The sequence below is a fragment of the Channa argus genome, chromosome 17, assembly GCF_033026475.1.
Source record: "Channa argus isolate prfri chromosome 17, Channa argus male v1.0, whole genome shotgun sequence".
Classification (NCBI taxonomy): Eukaryota; Metazoa; Chordata; class Actinopteri; order Anabantiformes; family Channidae; genus Channa; species Channa argus.
Window position 1 is genome coordinate 5835001 of NC_090213.1, and position 18250 is coordinate 5853250.

The 18250-nt window shown below is 35.9% G+C and overlaps 1 protein-coding gene across 2 annotated transcripts in view; it reads left to right on the forward strand.

Annotated features, from left to right (window-relative positions):
- tbc1d32 (TBC1 domain family, member 32) overlaps positions 1–18250 on the forward strand; it is a 71207-nt gene that overhangs the window by 12295 nt on the left and 40662 nt on the right. For both annotated transcript variants that reach the window (XM_067481960.1, XM_067481961.1), the window contains 10 exons: positions 1–22; positions 646–784; positions 1916–2003; positions 3627–3745; positions 5090–5209; positions 5452–5540; positions 11091–11213; positions 13100–13208; positions 15454–15547; positions 15636–15761. The exon at positions 1–22 is cut by the window's left edge and continues 58 nt beyond it. In XM_067481960.1, the coding sequence (XP_067338061.1) occupies positions 1–22; positions 646–784; positions 1916–2003; positions 3627–3745; positions 5090–5209; positions 5452–5540; positions 11091–11213; positions 13100–13208; positions 15454–15547; positions 15636–15761 (1029 nt within the window). The remainder of the gene's footprint in view (positions 23–645; positions 785–1915; positions 2004–3626; positions 3746–5089; positions 5210–5451; positions 5541–11090; positions 11214–13099; positions 13209–15453; positions 15548–15635; positions 15762–18250) is intronic.

Here is an 18250-nt window from a genome sequence, read left to right on the forward strand (position 1 = left end):
CTCCCCAGGAGTTGCAGAACATGTGAGGCCACACGTACATGCACTGACACATGTAACGCCTCTGTGACAGCTGGTGCAATTATGACTCCATAATGACTACGTGCAATATGTGCTGCACATTCTAGACGCTGACCTGAAATTGGGTTCAGCTGAAGTGTGGTCAAAGATTGCCTGGAGACCATAAAATTAGTTAACCTGACACCACAGTTCTGTTCTACATTCATTCAATAGCACACAGCTTATCGACCTAAATAATTAAACAAGCTTGTATCAGTGAGGTGTGTCCTCACATGTAAAATTGTGTTCGCCCATATGAGGTTCTGATAGGAAGGATACTGTAGGTTATGTAAAATGTACAAAGGTATAAACAAATCTACCCTCAGGAAATAACTTAAGGAAGTAGATTTCTCAATTTATGCGTTTAGCCTGGCTCTGATTTTGAAAATGTGATTGTAAACAGACATTATTCGTAAACAGAAGCTGGGTGAAGTTTCTTCAGAATTTCTTTTTTAAGAAGCATTTCTACCACCTGTCGTTATCCAGATTTCCCAGACTGCTTACCTGACTTCCAGAGTAATATGTTTCCTGTAGCTTAAATGCAGTGTATTGCAGCTAAAGTTGTCTTTCTTTCTGACTTGGAAACAGGCTCATCTGGGAGGAGACATTGTTGGACAGCCTGTTGAACTTTGCTGCAACTCCTAAAGGCCTGTTGTTGCTCCAGCAAACTGGAGCCATCAAGGAGTGTGTGTCCCACATGTTCTCCCGCTTTACTAAAAAACTACAGGTAATAACAAGACTGCACTTTTAAATTCTACACATATAACTGTGGTTATTTAAAAAATCATTCAACATTATGTTTAAAAGTATAGATCTACCGTATTTCCCGGGTGTGCTGCAGTTTGGGAGTTAAGGTACTTGCTCAAAGGCACATCATCTATGGTATTATGGGAATAGAGCTACTCATATTCCTCATTTAGTCTCTAATCCCCAGTGACTTTGTACTTTTTGATATACAGTACAACAGAAATCCATTTCAGAGCCTAGAACAAAAAAATGTACACGTTTAAAATATGTGTTTATTTACCTCTCATATTTTATGCACAGCAAACCTGTTTCGGCTTAACAAACTAAACTGTGCAATAAAATATGAATGCCTACAATATATAATTTTTTTTTAATGTCCTATTAAGCAGAACCTAATCTATCTTAAAAAAACATACGTCATTCAGTTAGCCCATGTCATTGGTATCTTTAATTCATTCTGCCACCGATGTGGTAATTTGTTGTGCCCGCACCTCCTCCACAGTCATGTTTCCCGAAGACCATTTAGTATTCACTAGTAGCCTGTGGGCTGTTGCTTGCTGCTACTCATGCACTAGTTTAATTTATTAATCTGTGGCCTCTACATTTGCCTTACATACATAGTATTGTCCATGATTTATATTGTAGACACACATTCAGTCTTACTGGTAACCATACAGCAGTTAATTCCCTGTGGGCTTAATTTACTGCCATTGTTTATGCACTCTTGTAATTGCTTCTCTTATTTGGCATCTCACTTTAATTATAGAATGTAATTATATTTTGTCTATTTTCAGTTGTGACAATGTGTTGTAATTAATGAAGGGCTTGCACACTCAAAAATCAATTTGCAGTTTGACTTCTTAGCGTACTAAACTATGTTATGTAGTTGCTTTTCAGGATTCTGGCAGCGTCTGGATTTGCATACAAAATCACAAACACAAAATTTACAGTTCTCCTTTTTTCCTAATGTAGAGATGTTTATTCTTGCTTTACTGTATTTTTATTCCATTATAACCTGATAATACTTTTGACTTATAAGTAAAGTACAAAGATAAAATCCGGAAATATTTTTGAGGGATTACAGTTAATTTTATTTATTAATTTTTTTCAGGTGAGCCGCTGTGAAAAGTTTGGATACGGGGTGATGGTGACACAGGTGGCAGCAACTGCTCCAGGGGTGGTGGCTTTGTGCAGTTCAGGTACTGATGCACTTACAATCGTACAAACACTTGCCAGCTGTGATGCTTAAGGCTTGTATTGTAACCTGATGCCTAGTTCAAGTATAACAGCTACGGAGCAACACAGGGTGAAAGTTCTTTATACTTCAAAAATATGACAAAGTATGTAGCATAAATAACAGCAGCATGTTTTAGAGGCATGGGCCATATAGGTGGTCGCCTAGGGCACCCCCAACTGGAGAGGTGCCAAAAAGAGGAAAAAAAATGTTTTGCTTTTGCAGTTACTTATGTCCTGTGCACCCAGTTCATTGTTTAAAAAGCACTGCACCAAATACCTAAGAGAATGTAGAACAATACCGTGGGTGGAAGACTCTCACATAAACCTGGGGCTTATCTCTTTTCAGACATCCTAGATTCTTTTGACTCATGCTATTATTCTGAAATCTAGTTACAAGTTCTATATACAAGTTGTCATATTCGAGCAGGATGCTCTTTATTGCTCTATTTTCTCTTAGACCACTTTATGAAAAATGTGTGATATCTTATATTGCCATCAATTACACAAGATTTTTGCTGACATGACTGAACGAATAAGCAATAGAAAGTTTAAAATAAACCTGTAAATATGATACAACAATACTGTAAAACTCGCAGTTTGAATATGCATCACAAATGTTTCAATAGTAAGCAGTACTGCTGCACGGTATCCCGACATACAGACAGAATAGGCTATCATCACTATATACAATAATTGGGGAAACTAATATTTAACTCGAGTCATTATGTCAATGAGATGGTGGGTTTGAGAAAACAAAGCCTAGAAATTATGGCCCAAAGTTTGCAGGGTCCGGACAAGCATAAGTGAAAGGGCAATATTAATTACTGCTCCACAGTTAAAAAATAATACTGTGATGTAGGAGCATCAAATGACATCACGTAATGATGTTAAAATCATTCAGAGAGAAGAATGATCAGCTTATGTTCTAATCTCACCCTGAATATAGTTATACAGGATAATACAGAGCAGGGCCTCGTGTGCACACGAAGATATTAATTAGCAAGATTAATAGCCTGTCAAAACACATGTTTTATTTTAAATGTAATTTCATTAGATTGATCTAGTATAAAATAGAATAATATAAATTTTACTGATTTAAGATATTCTAACTAAAGTTGAAACCTTTAGGAGCACCATAGTATGTATTGGCTGGAGCATCAAATAATCCAGAAATGGCCCTGAACAACAGTTCAGTTCAAGATGGGCAGTTCAAACCATATTTGTGTTTTTATTTCAGGAGCACATACTAGTACAATTTGTAGTCTGTGAAAAATTTTATTTTAGATTCTGAATTTTGTATGTAAAATTTGGGTTATCTAGAAAGCCTAGCCAATATGACATTGTCTTTTCCATATACCAGTTTTAATCTATTTGTATATAACTTGATTGTAATATTTAGCCCTTTTGGAAAATGGAAAGTACATCGCACTTAAGCAAGATGAAATACCAGATCCTATATGGCTAATGTCCCACTCCAGCTGACTGATAGTCCTACAATTGCCAGCCCAAAAGTCACATTTTGTATGCGTTGTTATTATTAAAGTCCAGCTCAGACCCTCTTTGTTGATGTTGATGCTGTGTTTCAGGTTTTGTCCGAGCACTGGTTATTGAACTTTGGTCGACTCTGGAGTGTGGAAAGGAAGATGTCAGGGTGGTCCGTCCCAAAACGACACCCATGGACCCAATAGACAGGAGCTGTCTCAAGGTAGTGTGAGTGTGTAAGTAAGTGTGTGGGAGAGAGAAAGGGAACCGCTGCCATGCCATTTTACACCAGGCTGTATCTTTTGAAGTAACATCAATCTGAATTGATTGAGCTTGGCCTGAGACACATAAAGCTACATTAAACTCGATCTGTGAAAAACAGCAAGTGTTTCAAACCTTGAAAGTTATTCCTTTTTTCATGACGCTGCATTTATAGATTTGTTACACGTTTAGTCAGAATGTTCTTGTTAAGTCTAGAACAGACTTTAAATTTCTTTCAGGCTCTATTACAGTTTGTGTGTGTGTGATGTTTGCCTCTGACTTGAGCCAAGTCATCTCTCTCGATGAAACTGAGTGTAGATGGTCAGCCAGTGAAGTGTAAACTCTGTTCTGGCACTGGTGACTTAAAAGCCTGTCTTATCAGTGGGTCAGCTGCAGGGTTACATACATACAGTCAGACTCACAAGTCCATGGCCCCAATGCCCCAGAGCTGAGCCTGTGCTAAGAACAGATAAATGTGCAAATGAATGTCTGACCCCGGTGAGACAAACCAAACTAAACATGTAGCACGGACTTATAACACCATTTTTGGTGAAGTAGCACAATGCGTAGTGGGTTGCATTGTCACTTTTTTAGGTTAATAATTTTGTCTGTGAGTTTAATATTATCCAGCACAAATGGCTAGAGAGTACAATAGAAGTGTATTACAAAAATGTACTGTAATGGACCTTGGAAACCTCAAACAAGCAGGACAAGATGGCGAAAAGAAAACGATTTACAACTGTAATGCAATTGTTAAAGGATTTGTTCTTTCTTTTATGCTAATGAATACAAATAAGTGCATGTGACCACATCCTTTTTTTTTCTTTTTTTTTAACCCATTGATTTCCCCGTTTTTTTTGTTTATTCAGTGATGAGAGGATTTATTGTCCTTTGAGCTACTGTTACATGTTTGCAGTTCGATCTTTTTTCGTATTTTATTTAAATGTTCCTTTTTTTAGTCTACATTATTTGACCAACTGTTGGAATGTTGAACTGTTGGATGTATAGCCTCAGTTTAAAACCAATACAAACTTTAACAACAAAATAGTCATTAAGTAGACAACACATTTTAAAAAAAGGAAAAAATATACATTTAATTGTAATAAGCACTAACATATAGTATAAGTACTTTTTAGAAAATGATGTACAATATTTGCTTAGTGACTGTACATACTCACATGCATGACCTAAAATTTAAAATTGAATTTATTGCGATCCCACTTTCAACAGTTTTGATTTCTTAATTTAGTCATTTCACAATAACTTTTTACCTCTGTGTCTTTGTCTAACTTTGGTGTCTCTCCAGTCCTTCTTGTCCTTAGTCAACCTGCTCTCCTCATCCCACTCAGTGTGGGAGCTATTGGGTCGACAGCCTTTAGCCAACAAGAGCGAATACACCCTCAGAGAAATGCCTACCTCCATTCCTGTGAGTACTTTTCTCATTGTGTAGCTCAAACTTCCTGCAATGCTGTTTTCAACCATTTGAGGGCATGTTTGCACTTTCTGACTTCAGTTAGCACCCACGTATGTTTTACCTCGCTAAGGCCTCCTACTAGACCCCTAATACACTGAGGCTGATTCATTTTATACATCATAAATAGCCACATTGTTTTTGTTTTGCACCATAACTGCTGTGTAATTTTTATAGCCTCTCATTCTACTCCACAGGATTTGATTGACAGGCTGATTGCTGTGAATTCAGATGCAAAGATTAACTCCCTGTTCCACTATGAGCAGTCTCACACATTCGGTCTGAGGTGAGTGTGGCCACTCACACACACACACATATATATATATATACACACACACACAAAGACACACAAACATGAGCCTCTGGTGATGGCAGAATGACATGGTTCTTTATGCTTTGATTACGCAGGATTGAACAGCTGATGAAAGGAGCTTAGCTGTGTGTGTGTGTGTGTGTGTGTGCATTTTTATATTTCCTAAGAACAGACATGACGTGTGTGAAGGTTTGTGAAGGAGCTGAAAAATGTCTCTAAAATTAAGAACTTTTTAGTTTTTATTATGGTTTTGAGGTAAAATTAATGGATAGGTTCATGCTGGACTGTAAAATAGTCAGAATTGAGGCTGATTTAATGTCTGACAAAAGTTGAATATCCTAGATCAACAGTAAGGAATTTTAATAGTGTGTCATAAACTAGTCATGGCTAAAATATGTTTTTGTCAGATATAAGGCATTCTTTGCTGGTTAAGATTTTTACATTTGTGGTACATGCCCGGCAAAGTTTTGGTTGCTGCTGCACATTTCTTTTGCCTATTTTCTCTAAAGGCTTTCTGAATCACAGTAGTTTGACTTGTTTGGAGCCTTGCTGACTCACTCTGTCTGTGCCTGTCAGTCAGCCTGCTCTTATTAACCAACTGAAGCAAAGTGAAAGGAACAAGATGCTCTATTCATTTAACACCCAGACTGATGGATTAATTGACAAACTTGCACTTTGTGCCTCTCTGTGGGTTGCTAAATGTGCTAAATGTAGCATTTTACTATCAATATATTAAATCATACCATGTTAAATGTTATATATTAGTATAATGGCTTATCATCTTCTGGCCTAAGCACAGCAAATCCTAATTCCAGAGGTCACAGATGTTTATTCTGATCAGTCAATTGTTTATTTTCCTGCTTGAGAAATGTCCCTCATTTCACACAAACTGAATAAAAACAAAAAACAAGCAATGACTTAGAAAAAGTAATTACCCTAAGGAAATTTAAAAACCTCTCCAATACAGTGAGTAAAGATGAATGAAATGTCCATTTCCATTTACCCAGAGTTTATTAGCATAGTTATATAGTTTTTGCCATCATGACAATTATTTATTAATAAAAATCACTTGACTGTTGTGCTTTACATCACATTAATACTGTACAACATAGGGTTTCTGTTGGTGGGTGCTTCTGCTCTCTAGTCCTTGTTTTGTTCTGATTATATGGCAGTCCTTTGTCTCAAGGAGTATGGGAACCTAAACCATCAGGGCTTAGAACCTGCTGGGACCTTTCACCTGCAGAATGTTTAAATTTGTCCAGATAAAAATGCATAGCAGTGTGAAGTTGCTGATGTACTGTGCTGGAGTACTTGTACCGCTTTGATATTATCATGTAGTGGACAACAGCACCTCCTGCAGCTACAAGGTCAGTAAAGCTCTGTAGTAAGTTGTAAGATACTGTAGCCCTGGAGAAATTACATAATTTGTTTTGGTAATTTATTTATTAATATTTTTAAGTGAAAGGAACTGAGCCAAAGATTAGGCTCCCTAAAAGGTCAGTTCTTAATAACCCTGTCATTCACAGACATCACATTGGAAAAAAGTTTTTTTATTTTTTTTTTTTTAAGCCAACTAAGCATCTTTGTTTTCTTGATTTAGGAATGTTTGCAGAATCTCCTGCAGAATCCCTAAACTTATGAGATATTTTAGCTTAAGATTGTTAAGTTTAAGATAGTTGGGATAGAGACTATAAGGCCTTTTTTTCAATCTTTGTGTTTTTTCAGTGGGGATTTTGAGTTATGCTTTGATTGTTTTTTCAGTAATTGGCACCAAAATTGAGAAACTCAATATTCTTGTGGACAAACCTTGTGTTTGGCACTGCAATAGCCTTTTTAGATGAGCCTTGGTCTTCACTTATTGTTAGACAATGACCCCTTTTGTCACTTTATTATGTGACTACAGTGCATGGAAGTAAGGGAACTTGGTATCTGCGCAATCGCATATCCCACATCATGAATAATACATACTAGCTTGCAGGTGTTCTTTTCTTGAATATTTGTTCACTCATGAAATGTATAAAAGATTGTGCATTGTTTATTAGTCATATAAGAAAAGTGTGGAAATTGGGCCAAACAATGTCTAATTGTAAAATGCTCATTAGTTTATATTAAATTATTGGTGCAGCTGTAGCTCAGTTGGTAAAGGCAGTAGTCCACAGACCACAGGGTTAATGGTTCCCAGCTGTGCAGTGCTTGTCCAAGCCCGATAGAAGTTGAGGAGGGTTGCGTCAGGAAGGGCATCTGGCGTAAAAACTCTGCCAATTCAACATGCGGACAATGATCCGCTGTGGCGACCCTGAACTCATGGGATAAGCCAAAAGGACAAAAATAAAAGTTTATATTAAATTATTAAGGCTTGTTTATTTTCAGTGGCTGCATATTTGTTACATGCCTATCCATTATGTAGCTGCTTGTGTTCTGTGAGGGGAGGTGCTTGTGGTGCTCCATTATTGTCCTATTGCTAACAGTTTCTTGGAACTCAGCTCCAATCCCATTGGTTTCTACTGAAAACATGGAAGTTTGACTGGCAGTCGATTCTAATTAATCTACAGTGCCCATGTTCAATGATTACAGTGAACGTGTCTCCTACTATAACATAGTGACTCGTGAAAGAATACTGGTAAACCTACACTTGAAGCATGGTGTGAAATAATTCAATTTACATGAAATTAGACCAATTCTGCAGTTGACTCCAGCAAATGTTCATCTTGAAGAAGTTTGACAACAGCCTCGGACTACACTACTATGTTTCAGGACATGTTTGATCTTTTCTACCATGTTCAACTCAGGTCTGATTGCCCGAACCACTGCCAAGCAAAAACACACTAAACTGAAATGTAGCTTCTTAGAAGAAAAAAGAAGATACGATTTCCACCCTACTTGATTTTCACAAGCTAATGAGAGATAAAAAAAAAATCAGTCAACCCTTTTTTTTTCTTGTTCCTAAAAGCCTCTTTGTTGTCATGACAACCAATGCTCTTTTTCCCGTTCCCCCCCCTCTGAATTGTTTGGATGTCTTTATTCTACTCTCTCTGCTATTGATGGCTCAGAACACATCTAATTTGTGTGCTGGTGCAGAACTTCACACATTTAACACTGAAACTACACCAGACATTCTTGTGAATATGATCATGAAGCTTTAAAAATATACAATATAAATATACACATCGTATCCAGAATAACATCAGCAGATATCACAATATTAAATTAAATACAGAGCACGCTTTTTATAAAAAAAAAAAAAAAAAAGAGTTAATTTTTCGGTAATTACCATTCTGTATAAAACTGCTGTTTTTTGATACCTAACTGTCAAGAATAAGAAGGTTGTTAGTCCAAGGATGTCTATATGAACTATATGAGGACTGGATACATTTTCTGAAATAACAGTCTGTTTGTAAAAGGTGCTGTAGAGCATCAACAAAACAATCATGTACAGACCTATGTTAATTTAAAAAATGCATTATAATATTTATACCATACCTGATATATGACTTTTATGAAGGATCCAAAAATACCAGAGTCAAATGTTTTACTCCCAAAGGCTTTTACAAGTTGTGCACAGTTTGGTCTGCGTTAATTACTTTTCTAAGATTTCTGGTTTAATGTACAACAGGCAAATTAAGTTATATAAAAAAACATAATAATTCATTCAGTACGAATGTTTAGTACAAAACAGGTTTCTTTAGCTGTTTGTAAACTTTTGCACATATAACATTTTCAATTTTTTTGGATTTAGTGTAGAGCTTATGAAACTGTCTATTTTATGGGATTTGTACTGTTTTACAGTTCTTGGATTGGATTATTTCTATCAGGTTGTGTTGCACACTATGGACCTAATTTGTTGTCCAGGCAGAGCCACTCCGCTTCCAAACAAATTATTGCAATTTCTTGTCTAATTACGTATGTGGATTTAGAAATTGGCAAATATGCCATCAAGGGTATTGTTACGCCTCTGGAACTGAACTCTCTTTCCCTGGGATCATCTTGTTTGGTTGAAAACCAAAGCTGTGCACAGCCTGCTACCAAACAATGAAATTAAACTAAAAAATTTAGTCAATTTATTTGTTTAATAGAATTTAATTTTCGTCAGCTTCCCTGATAGCAAACCAAATATCGGGTACTTTGGTTATTCGGGATAGGTTGTTATAGCAATTTTTACAAGTTCTTATAGGTAACATTAATTGAAAAAATAATCAGCTTAGATTAGCTGGCAATAAACGTTAGTTAGAATGTAGTGTTTTTCTTTATAAAGACCTCTTCTTGGTGTGTTAAAAACAGGCAGCAAACTGTAAGAAGTTCTGTTACTTTAGTTGATTTCAAACAGTGAGAGGTCACAAGGCCTGACAGACTCTCAGCTTCTTGCTGTGCTGCAGTCATAATGAGTGAGTAGAGTTGTCAGTCAAACAGGAGTCCAAGCAGTTGCCCAGCACATCAGGAAGTAAAGCAGCTGCTTACAAGGTAGAGAGGTTTTTCACAAGGACTAATGCACTCACCACACACAATGCACAAAACACACACACAGTTAAAAACTACTGCACCTCTTGTGAGTAAACAACACACGCATACACATAGTTACAAATTGAAGTGGCATTTTGAGAAAAGCAGGATCCAGGTTGTAATTTTACCTTTTTAAATCCCAAAAAGATCTCTGACATTTCTGTTCATTTACTGATCAGTACATATTTTTGAGGGTTCATTTAAAATAATAAGTCCTAAAATAGCTATGGTAGTGGAAAAAAAACAACCTGCATTTTTGCAGATTAGTACTTTAAAGACTTCAAACATCAATGTGTCTGCATAAAACACATTAAACAGAAGCAGCTGAATCATCCCAATCATTCTTAGTTGTCTTCTATTAGGAAGGAAATTATTAGTGTTAGGGCCATTTCTGAAATATTCAATGTGTCACTGCATTTGAGTTCATAGGAGTCTAGAAAATACTGCTGTAAAAATATGGGTTTTGATGTTTTTAAGAAAATGTTTTAAAATCATTTAAAGATGTCGAAAATATATAGATAGAAAAAAGTAAAGTAGTATTTACACAGTCCTGCTTTAAAACCACAAGCTGTAATTTTTATATTGCTGCTCTGATTAAACAAATGTGATACAGGGTATGAATGTATTTATTTATTTATTTAGATGAAAAACTTTACAACTCTTCTTATACAATACATACACCTCTTCTTGCTAGGAGGTAAATCAAAACTGGGAATAACAGGTTCAATGAAAGATTGATAGAAGCCTGATAAGCCTGAAGACTTTATAGCTTTACCAAGCCAACAACTGGCAACAGCAAGCTGGGGAGGAAAATATGTTTACTAATCCAGTGCTTGCAGACATTAAAGTCCATGGGAAATAGACCTAAGTACAACCAAAGTACGAATGGGTTCTTTGTTTTCTGGGATTTGGTTTTACTTATCTGTACAGCATGCATTACATTATAGCCTTAACAGTTTTGCAACAGTATCTCATAACGCCAGTCGTTTCTGTTTTTTAATATTCTTGTGTTTATGTATGTTGCAGACTGCTGAGCGTGCTCTGCTGTAATTTGGACTCATTTCTGCTGCTGGAGACCCAGTACAACATTTGCTCTATACTGTTGCAAAGTCAGAAGGAGAATGTCACCGAGCTGGACACAGACAAAGGGTATGAAGTAATGCTTGAAAATGTTTGTTTACTTGTTTTAATTTCTACACACATACACATTTCAAACTCATGCTTGATTTGCATGGAAACATTTCTTGACAGTTAACCATTCTGCTCAGTTCTTCCCTGCAGCATTTATGGCTGTCATTGGGCATGGGTTCTGGTTTTTGAGCAGGCATGAGGATACAAGACAAATTTACAAAACGTCCTCTTAAAACCGCAGTGTTAATTCTTAGTGAGAGTGAAAGGCGGCAGTAGGTGTTTTTTTTTTTTTTTTAGGATTCTAGCTAGAGTATTGACAAAACTAAAGATAAATGTGTACTTGTTTCTATGGTAGGGAACATGCTTCTATATGAACTGTAGCAAGGCTGAATGATTCACTTTTTTTTTTAAATCTACTGACACACTGACATCTAGCATATAGCCAAATGACAATTACACAACAAATGTTATATAGTCATAATAAAAAACACCCTTACAGTATTAAGCTGATAGACTTATGCTCATCTAACATTTAGAAAGATGCCAGTTATTGTATTTTCAAAAAAATATTTAACTGTCCCTAGCATACTTCTTCTGTTCTTTGACCTTAACCGCCCATGGCTTTTCTAGACACTTCAAAGTATATTAACTCCAGCCAGAGACAGATCTGAGTAGAACAGAAGGAAGTTATTTCAGACATTTAGACATTTAATAGTTTCCCCATCAAACCTCACATAGTCATTCCTTCTCATACTTGTTCAGTAAAAGCTTTTTGCTCCTCTGTGCATCATCCTGATATGACAGACCACTTTCAAATGTAATCATTGCTCAGGATGAGAAATTGTTTGTTTGCCTTGTCACAATTAAAAATAAATAAAGCAGAGAGAGAAAGCGAAAAGGGCCATTTGAAAGTAGGTATTAAAGAGCCCTTCTCCCTTTTTGTTATGGGTGGCACAGCCCGGGCTATTGGTTCTGAATGGAAATGGCCCTGAAATGCCAACTCACATCACATGTCTGAGTGCAGGCTCCATTTCAGAGAATGAAGACTTGTTAATTTATTCTCCCATTTCCCACTTGTGCCCCCTCTTCCCCTCATACTCCCATTACCATCACGGACATCATCTCCTCTTCTATTTCTCTTACCCTCCTCACTTTCTTGTCTTTTCTTTTTAATTGTCACTGTCATCAGTGTTACTTTTTGGCAGCTGACTCTTGATTTACCCTACTTTGTGTTGTAATTCCTTCTCCCCAACTCATTATTTATTTTTTGCTCTGACCTTTTCAATATCAGTGACACTCAAATACACCAAAACTACTTTGAGAGTGCATTCTGCACATTTTATTTCTACTTTTCAGCTGTTTGAGCCATGACAGAGATGGCTCAAACTCAAAAAATGTATGCAAATTATATTTTGTGGCAAATATGCTTTTGGGAAGAGCACTGTACAAAAAAATAGTCCCTTTTTATTATCAATTTTAAGTCAAGATTGCTTCAGCTCTGCGAACTATACACCAAGACTGACACCCCTAGACCCAAAAGTGTCTTTATAATTGGAACATTGTCTGATCCTATCTGAAAATGTAACATGAAAACCCTTCTCTCTTTCTTTTCTAACTTGCCTCACAGCAGTGATATAGTTGCAGTCATTCAGAGGCTTCAAACCCTGTAGAAAGTCTTTCATGTGACTTTTTTAAAGAAACGTACAGAGCTGAACAAAATGCACAAGGTTTGAAGTGTTAGTGATTTGTGTGCCACAGTACAATGTACATATTCTATGCATTGTGGGTCAAATGTACCTTTTTTCCTCAACCTTTTGTTTAAATATTGCTGTGGAACACACATTTCAGTGTTTAATTCTTCTACCCTTTGTCACTACTATTACACCTTTTTCCACCAAACTCAGAGAGTTCATTATAGACAGTGTGTCAGTGGAGAGGAATCATGTGCTGGTTCGTGCTAGTTTGGTGGGAGGTCCATCTGAAAGGAGGCTTCCCCCTCGAACCCTGCAAGAGGTCAGTTATGCTCTGCATTTTCATTGTAACTTGAATTTATCTTGAACTTGAATGTTGCAATCTTTCTTTCCACCTGTTGAGTGGCTTGACTGTTCTTGGCCATTTTAGTAGGAATGTTTGCACAAAAGAGAACTGACCTTTTTTTTTAATAGAGACGGAATAAAATGAAAGAAAAGATGCATGAAAAGTATTTTACTAGCTATAAATAGACAATTTTGAAGTATTTGTGTGAATTGGCTTTTGATTAAATAGTGTTTTCCTAAGTATCTATGCTTCCAAACTCACATTTGGTGATCTCTTTGAACAGCTTACAGTTCTATTGCTTTTATTGCATTATTTCACAATGACCATAACCACTGTGAAATAGACAAAAATAGTATTTTTTTTTTCATCATTGTTATGTTTTTCAAAGTGTGATTAAAATCACTGGTTTTATTTATTGATACACATATTTTATTGATTCCTTTTTCAGAGTTTTTAACTTGGCCCACAATCAGAATTTTACCTAAATGGGATATTAAATCTAAATACCTCTTAAATCTGATTGTGGTCCAGATTCAACTTGGACAAATCCATTTCAGTTCCCTACCTCCCTTTTGCCAACTGCCTTTGTCATTTCAAGGCAGCAGCCTTATTTACTCACTAAGTTTTGAAATAGATATCAATTATTTAGGTTATTTACGCTGACTGCATAACAGGAACTAATTTACGCTGAGGTCAAGGAAAGGATATGAAAGATTTCTGAAGGCGAGAGTGTAAATTAGTTTAGTAAGCATTTCTTTTATGTTTCACATCTCTTTTATTCATCTCTCCTGTTTTTTTTAGAAAGCGCTGTTAAATATACATTGATTTCAGTCTGTGAAGGTTACAAAACAAATGACAAATGAATCCATTCGTTATAGGAAGTGAAAAGAGAACCCTTACTGCGTTAAAACAATTCATCCCCCACATATAAAAGTGTCTGTCTTGATTTTCAATATTATACAGTTTCTACTAATTATAATTTGTCAATTGTTAAACTGCTGTTGTCAGATCCCTGGGCCATGTTTTGATATTGAAGTGTGCACGAAAGAATCAATTTACCAGTTCATATAGTGACCAAAGGTGTTAACATTATGCAGGACCACAGTGTAGTTCCACAAAGCACACAGAGTCCATGTTCTTGGACATTTATTTTTTAACTTTGGGGTCACACGTGAATGTCAAAGTGTATTCCTTAGAGTTCAACATTTAAAACCTTATTTTCTGCAGTATAGTTAATGTTATTTTGTCCCCCTGATTGCTCAGTTGTTACAAGAATTTTGGTTGTTTTTTGAAAGAAATTAATTGTGATCTTCACCAGTTTACAATTAATGCTTTTAATGGATAGACAACAAAAATTTAGAGGTTTGTTTTTCGGGAATTTGGAGTCACACTATCACTGGGTATAAAATCCCAGATTCCTGTCCTGCTGGTGCTTCCTAACACTGTTGTACTACAGTTTCTCAAGAGAACATTTTTATTAGAAAATTTCAGGAAGAAAAAAGTTAATCAGTCAACTTTATCATGTTACCCATAATTATTTCTTGCACCAGCATTTCTCAAAGTTGTATATGTCTTCTGATGCTATTATCAGAGCCTTTACATCTGTGTGTCTTTGTCAGAAAGGCACCAAGTGGCAGATTCAAAAACCAGCAGGGTTTATCATGAATAGAGGGAACAGACAGTTGAAAATCAAGCCCTGCTTTCAAAAAGCCATTAACATTTAGAGCACATTGTTATTTTGGTGAGTCACATGCTGAGCCATGACTGAAAAGTTATGGTTCTTCAGAAAATTCTGTGAACGATGTAGGAAATGCAACACTAAATCACCTGGGCTGGCAACGTCCAATTCTTAACAAACATATAATTTGATAAACTGTTACCAGCTCCAAGCTTAACAATTGCTCTGTTATTAATTCATCTAACAGTCACTTTTTAACTGGCTCAAATGGTTGTGAGCAGTTGTCAAATATTGCAGTATGTTTTTAATGTATTACAATAATGGTAAAGTATTGCCAGTGCAGAAATAAAGGCTTATCATTTTCAAACCTTCATGATTCATAGTATTTGAATGTTTTCTGTCAGTCTTAACAATTCACAATTTCATTTCCACTCTTTGCATATGAAGAATATGCTTTAAAACCATGAATGAAACATTGTTTATTAAAGTATGGCGTGTGACATGACTAACAAGTAACTGACTTTCTTTTTTGGTCCTTTTCAGGGAGAACATCCTTACCCCTGGCCAATGTTTTCAACCTACCCTTTACCTCAATGCTACACGTTGGATCCACCAAAGATCCAACACACCTCACAAGGTATGAGGAATGTTGATTAAAAGAAAAAGTTATTCATTCTTTTGATTTTTACATGTTTTTCAAAATGTTTTTCTACTTTTTTCTACAGACTCTGAAATCAGTGCATTTCTGGCATCATTCATGGACACACAGAGTGTTGAAGGTTGGATGCACATCTGTCGGAGACAGTACTGCAAAACCTTGACCTCCAGACCTGACAGCTTAACTGGAAATGGTAAGATACTGAATTACTTAGATAGCTGCATATTTTACAGATGTGCTAATGCCTTATAGCAATATAACGTTATAAAAATAATATATATATAACTCACATATAATAACACTGGGGACCAGTGTCATGGAGGAGCAGTCTGTGATGCACTGTATACAGTGGCACATCAAGTAAATCTTTTACCCAAGTAGAAGTACTATGTAGAATGTCTAGATTTTACCTAAAATACTGAACTGATAATACTCCACTGAGAAAACACCATTAAAAAAAAAACTAAACACATGGGTCTGTTATTGTTGGTAACGCGGGGGCTGATTTTTACCACTAAAGCTGACGGGTGATTCCCCCTTAATACATTAGCAGTTTTTAGCTCATTCTATTTTTATAATAAAAGCAGTGTTAATGATTTGGCCGATCTGTGTTTAGTGTTTAACTGTAAATGTAATTGTTGAATGTTCGGGAACCAACTCTCTGTGCCTTTAAGTAGTTTCCTGTTGTTCATGTGACTAATTTCAGAAATATGACAGTGTAGTCAGCCAATGTAGTGTAGAGGTTACTTTGAGAGACCACGTACTGAAACCGTAGGAGTGAATGTTGGGCATGAATCTTACCTTTTCATCACCTCTTGAGAGAAGAGCAATTGGATTGTCCTACATGTAAATGTTTCATGTGTGCATTTTTAAGATTGGACAATTCAGTCTGCATAAGATGGAAGAAGTGACTAAATGTAAATGGGTTCTCTGTCTTTGCTGTATTTTGCTCTGTATTTTGGAGATTGATTGAATGTAATTGCGCCCCACGATGACACTCAGTTAACAGAGTGAATTCAGTGAAAAATATAGTACATGTAACAGTGTAATATACTTTGTCGAGAGAGAGAAAAAATATCATGGGTTGCAGAGAAAAATGTTTAGTACTTTACTGTAGCACCATGCATTATTATTAGTATTATTGTTATTATTTTACATATGTTTGTATTATGAATATGTACAGAAGTGTGTGCAGAGCCATGTGTTCAGGAATAATTTCCAAACAGAACAGTAGCTTCTGTATTTAAATACATTATCTGCTGATATAATTTTCTGTGATGCATGTGTACCACACTGCATCACCAAGATTACACACTAGTTTCAAAGTTCACACAAACCTCTTTAAGAGCTCATCACTGCCATTGACACCCTCTATGAAATGGCACAAACGCCTACGTTTATTATGTAGGAGTTAAATAGCTGTGATTTAAGGATGACAGAAATACATTCCAGTGAATGAGGCCTGACAATTTGGGATTAATTCATATACTGTACTGTGATTGCTTCCTTTCATCAGTACGCTGTTGAACTGAGTGCTCCATGGCACTCATTTAAGGCTTTTCACTGGAAGATCATGATCAACATTTGTTATCTGTTGAGCTTCACTTTGCTGTAGGAGTGCTAATTTATTTAGCATGTCATTAAGCACGCAAAACCTAGCGTTGCATTTTTTAAGAAACATTAAATGAAGGAAACCTCTAGCTGTGTGTAGGAAGATGCTGTGATTGTCACTTGTCTTTTCAAAAGGCTTCTTTGCAGCTGCAAGACAAAAATGATTTATGTATACTTTCTCTCCATTAAAACACTAGGTCATTAGAATAGCTGCATGTACGATGCCTCTCTATCTTGTCCCCTTATTGACTGCTTCCTTGGGCTTTTACCAACACATCAGTGAGATACAATCATTAGTGCTCAGAATCACTAGATAGACTGGAAATGTATTCTTATGAATTTTCATAATGACTCTGAGGAGAAAGAGGTACTTCATGTCAGGGAAACATACACATACATGTACAGATTTCATAAAACCCTTTAGATCTCAACAGTAAGGAAAATTTTCATCGCCTTAAAAACCAAATTATATTATTTAGACCTCTTCATGTGTCAAATAATCATTTGTATCCATATGTATTTTTCGACGATATGTTGGATGTTAACTTAAGAGCCAAAACCAGTTGCTAAGTAGAAAGTGGCTATTAACAGTAATACAGTAGGAGTTAAATATGAATGATAAAATCAAAATAGAAATAACATACTTTCACTCAATGTCATTTATTTCACATACTGTACAACATGTAAATGTACAGTACTTACTTAATGGTAAAATAAAAGCACACGTTCAAACTTGTGGCACTTGTCCCAAATGGAATTTGAAATTGTGCATTGTGTAAACATTATCAATAGTGTTTCTTCTATTTATCTATGGCTACCAAATAATTAAATGTGAAGTATGTGTATATATGATGTTGGGTGTAAGATTCTGTGCGGATTCATTATGAGGAATACATTTAGTTTTAATTTACTTAATGCATAATGTAATGCATACATTTATTATGCATTATGTTAGGGTTAGGCACAGAACTGGGAAATATGCTACAGAGTTAGTAATCTATTTTATCAGTGCAGAAATTTCTTTTAAACATGTAATTATATATTACAATTAAAATGAGAGGCTCTTACCTC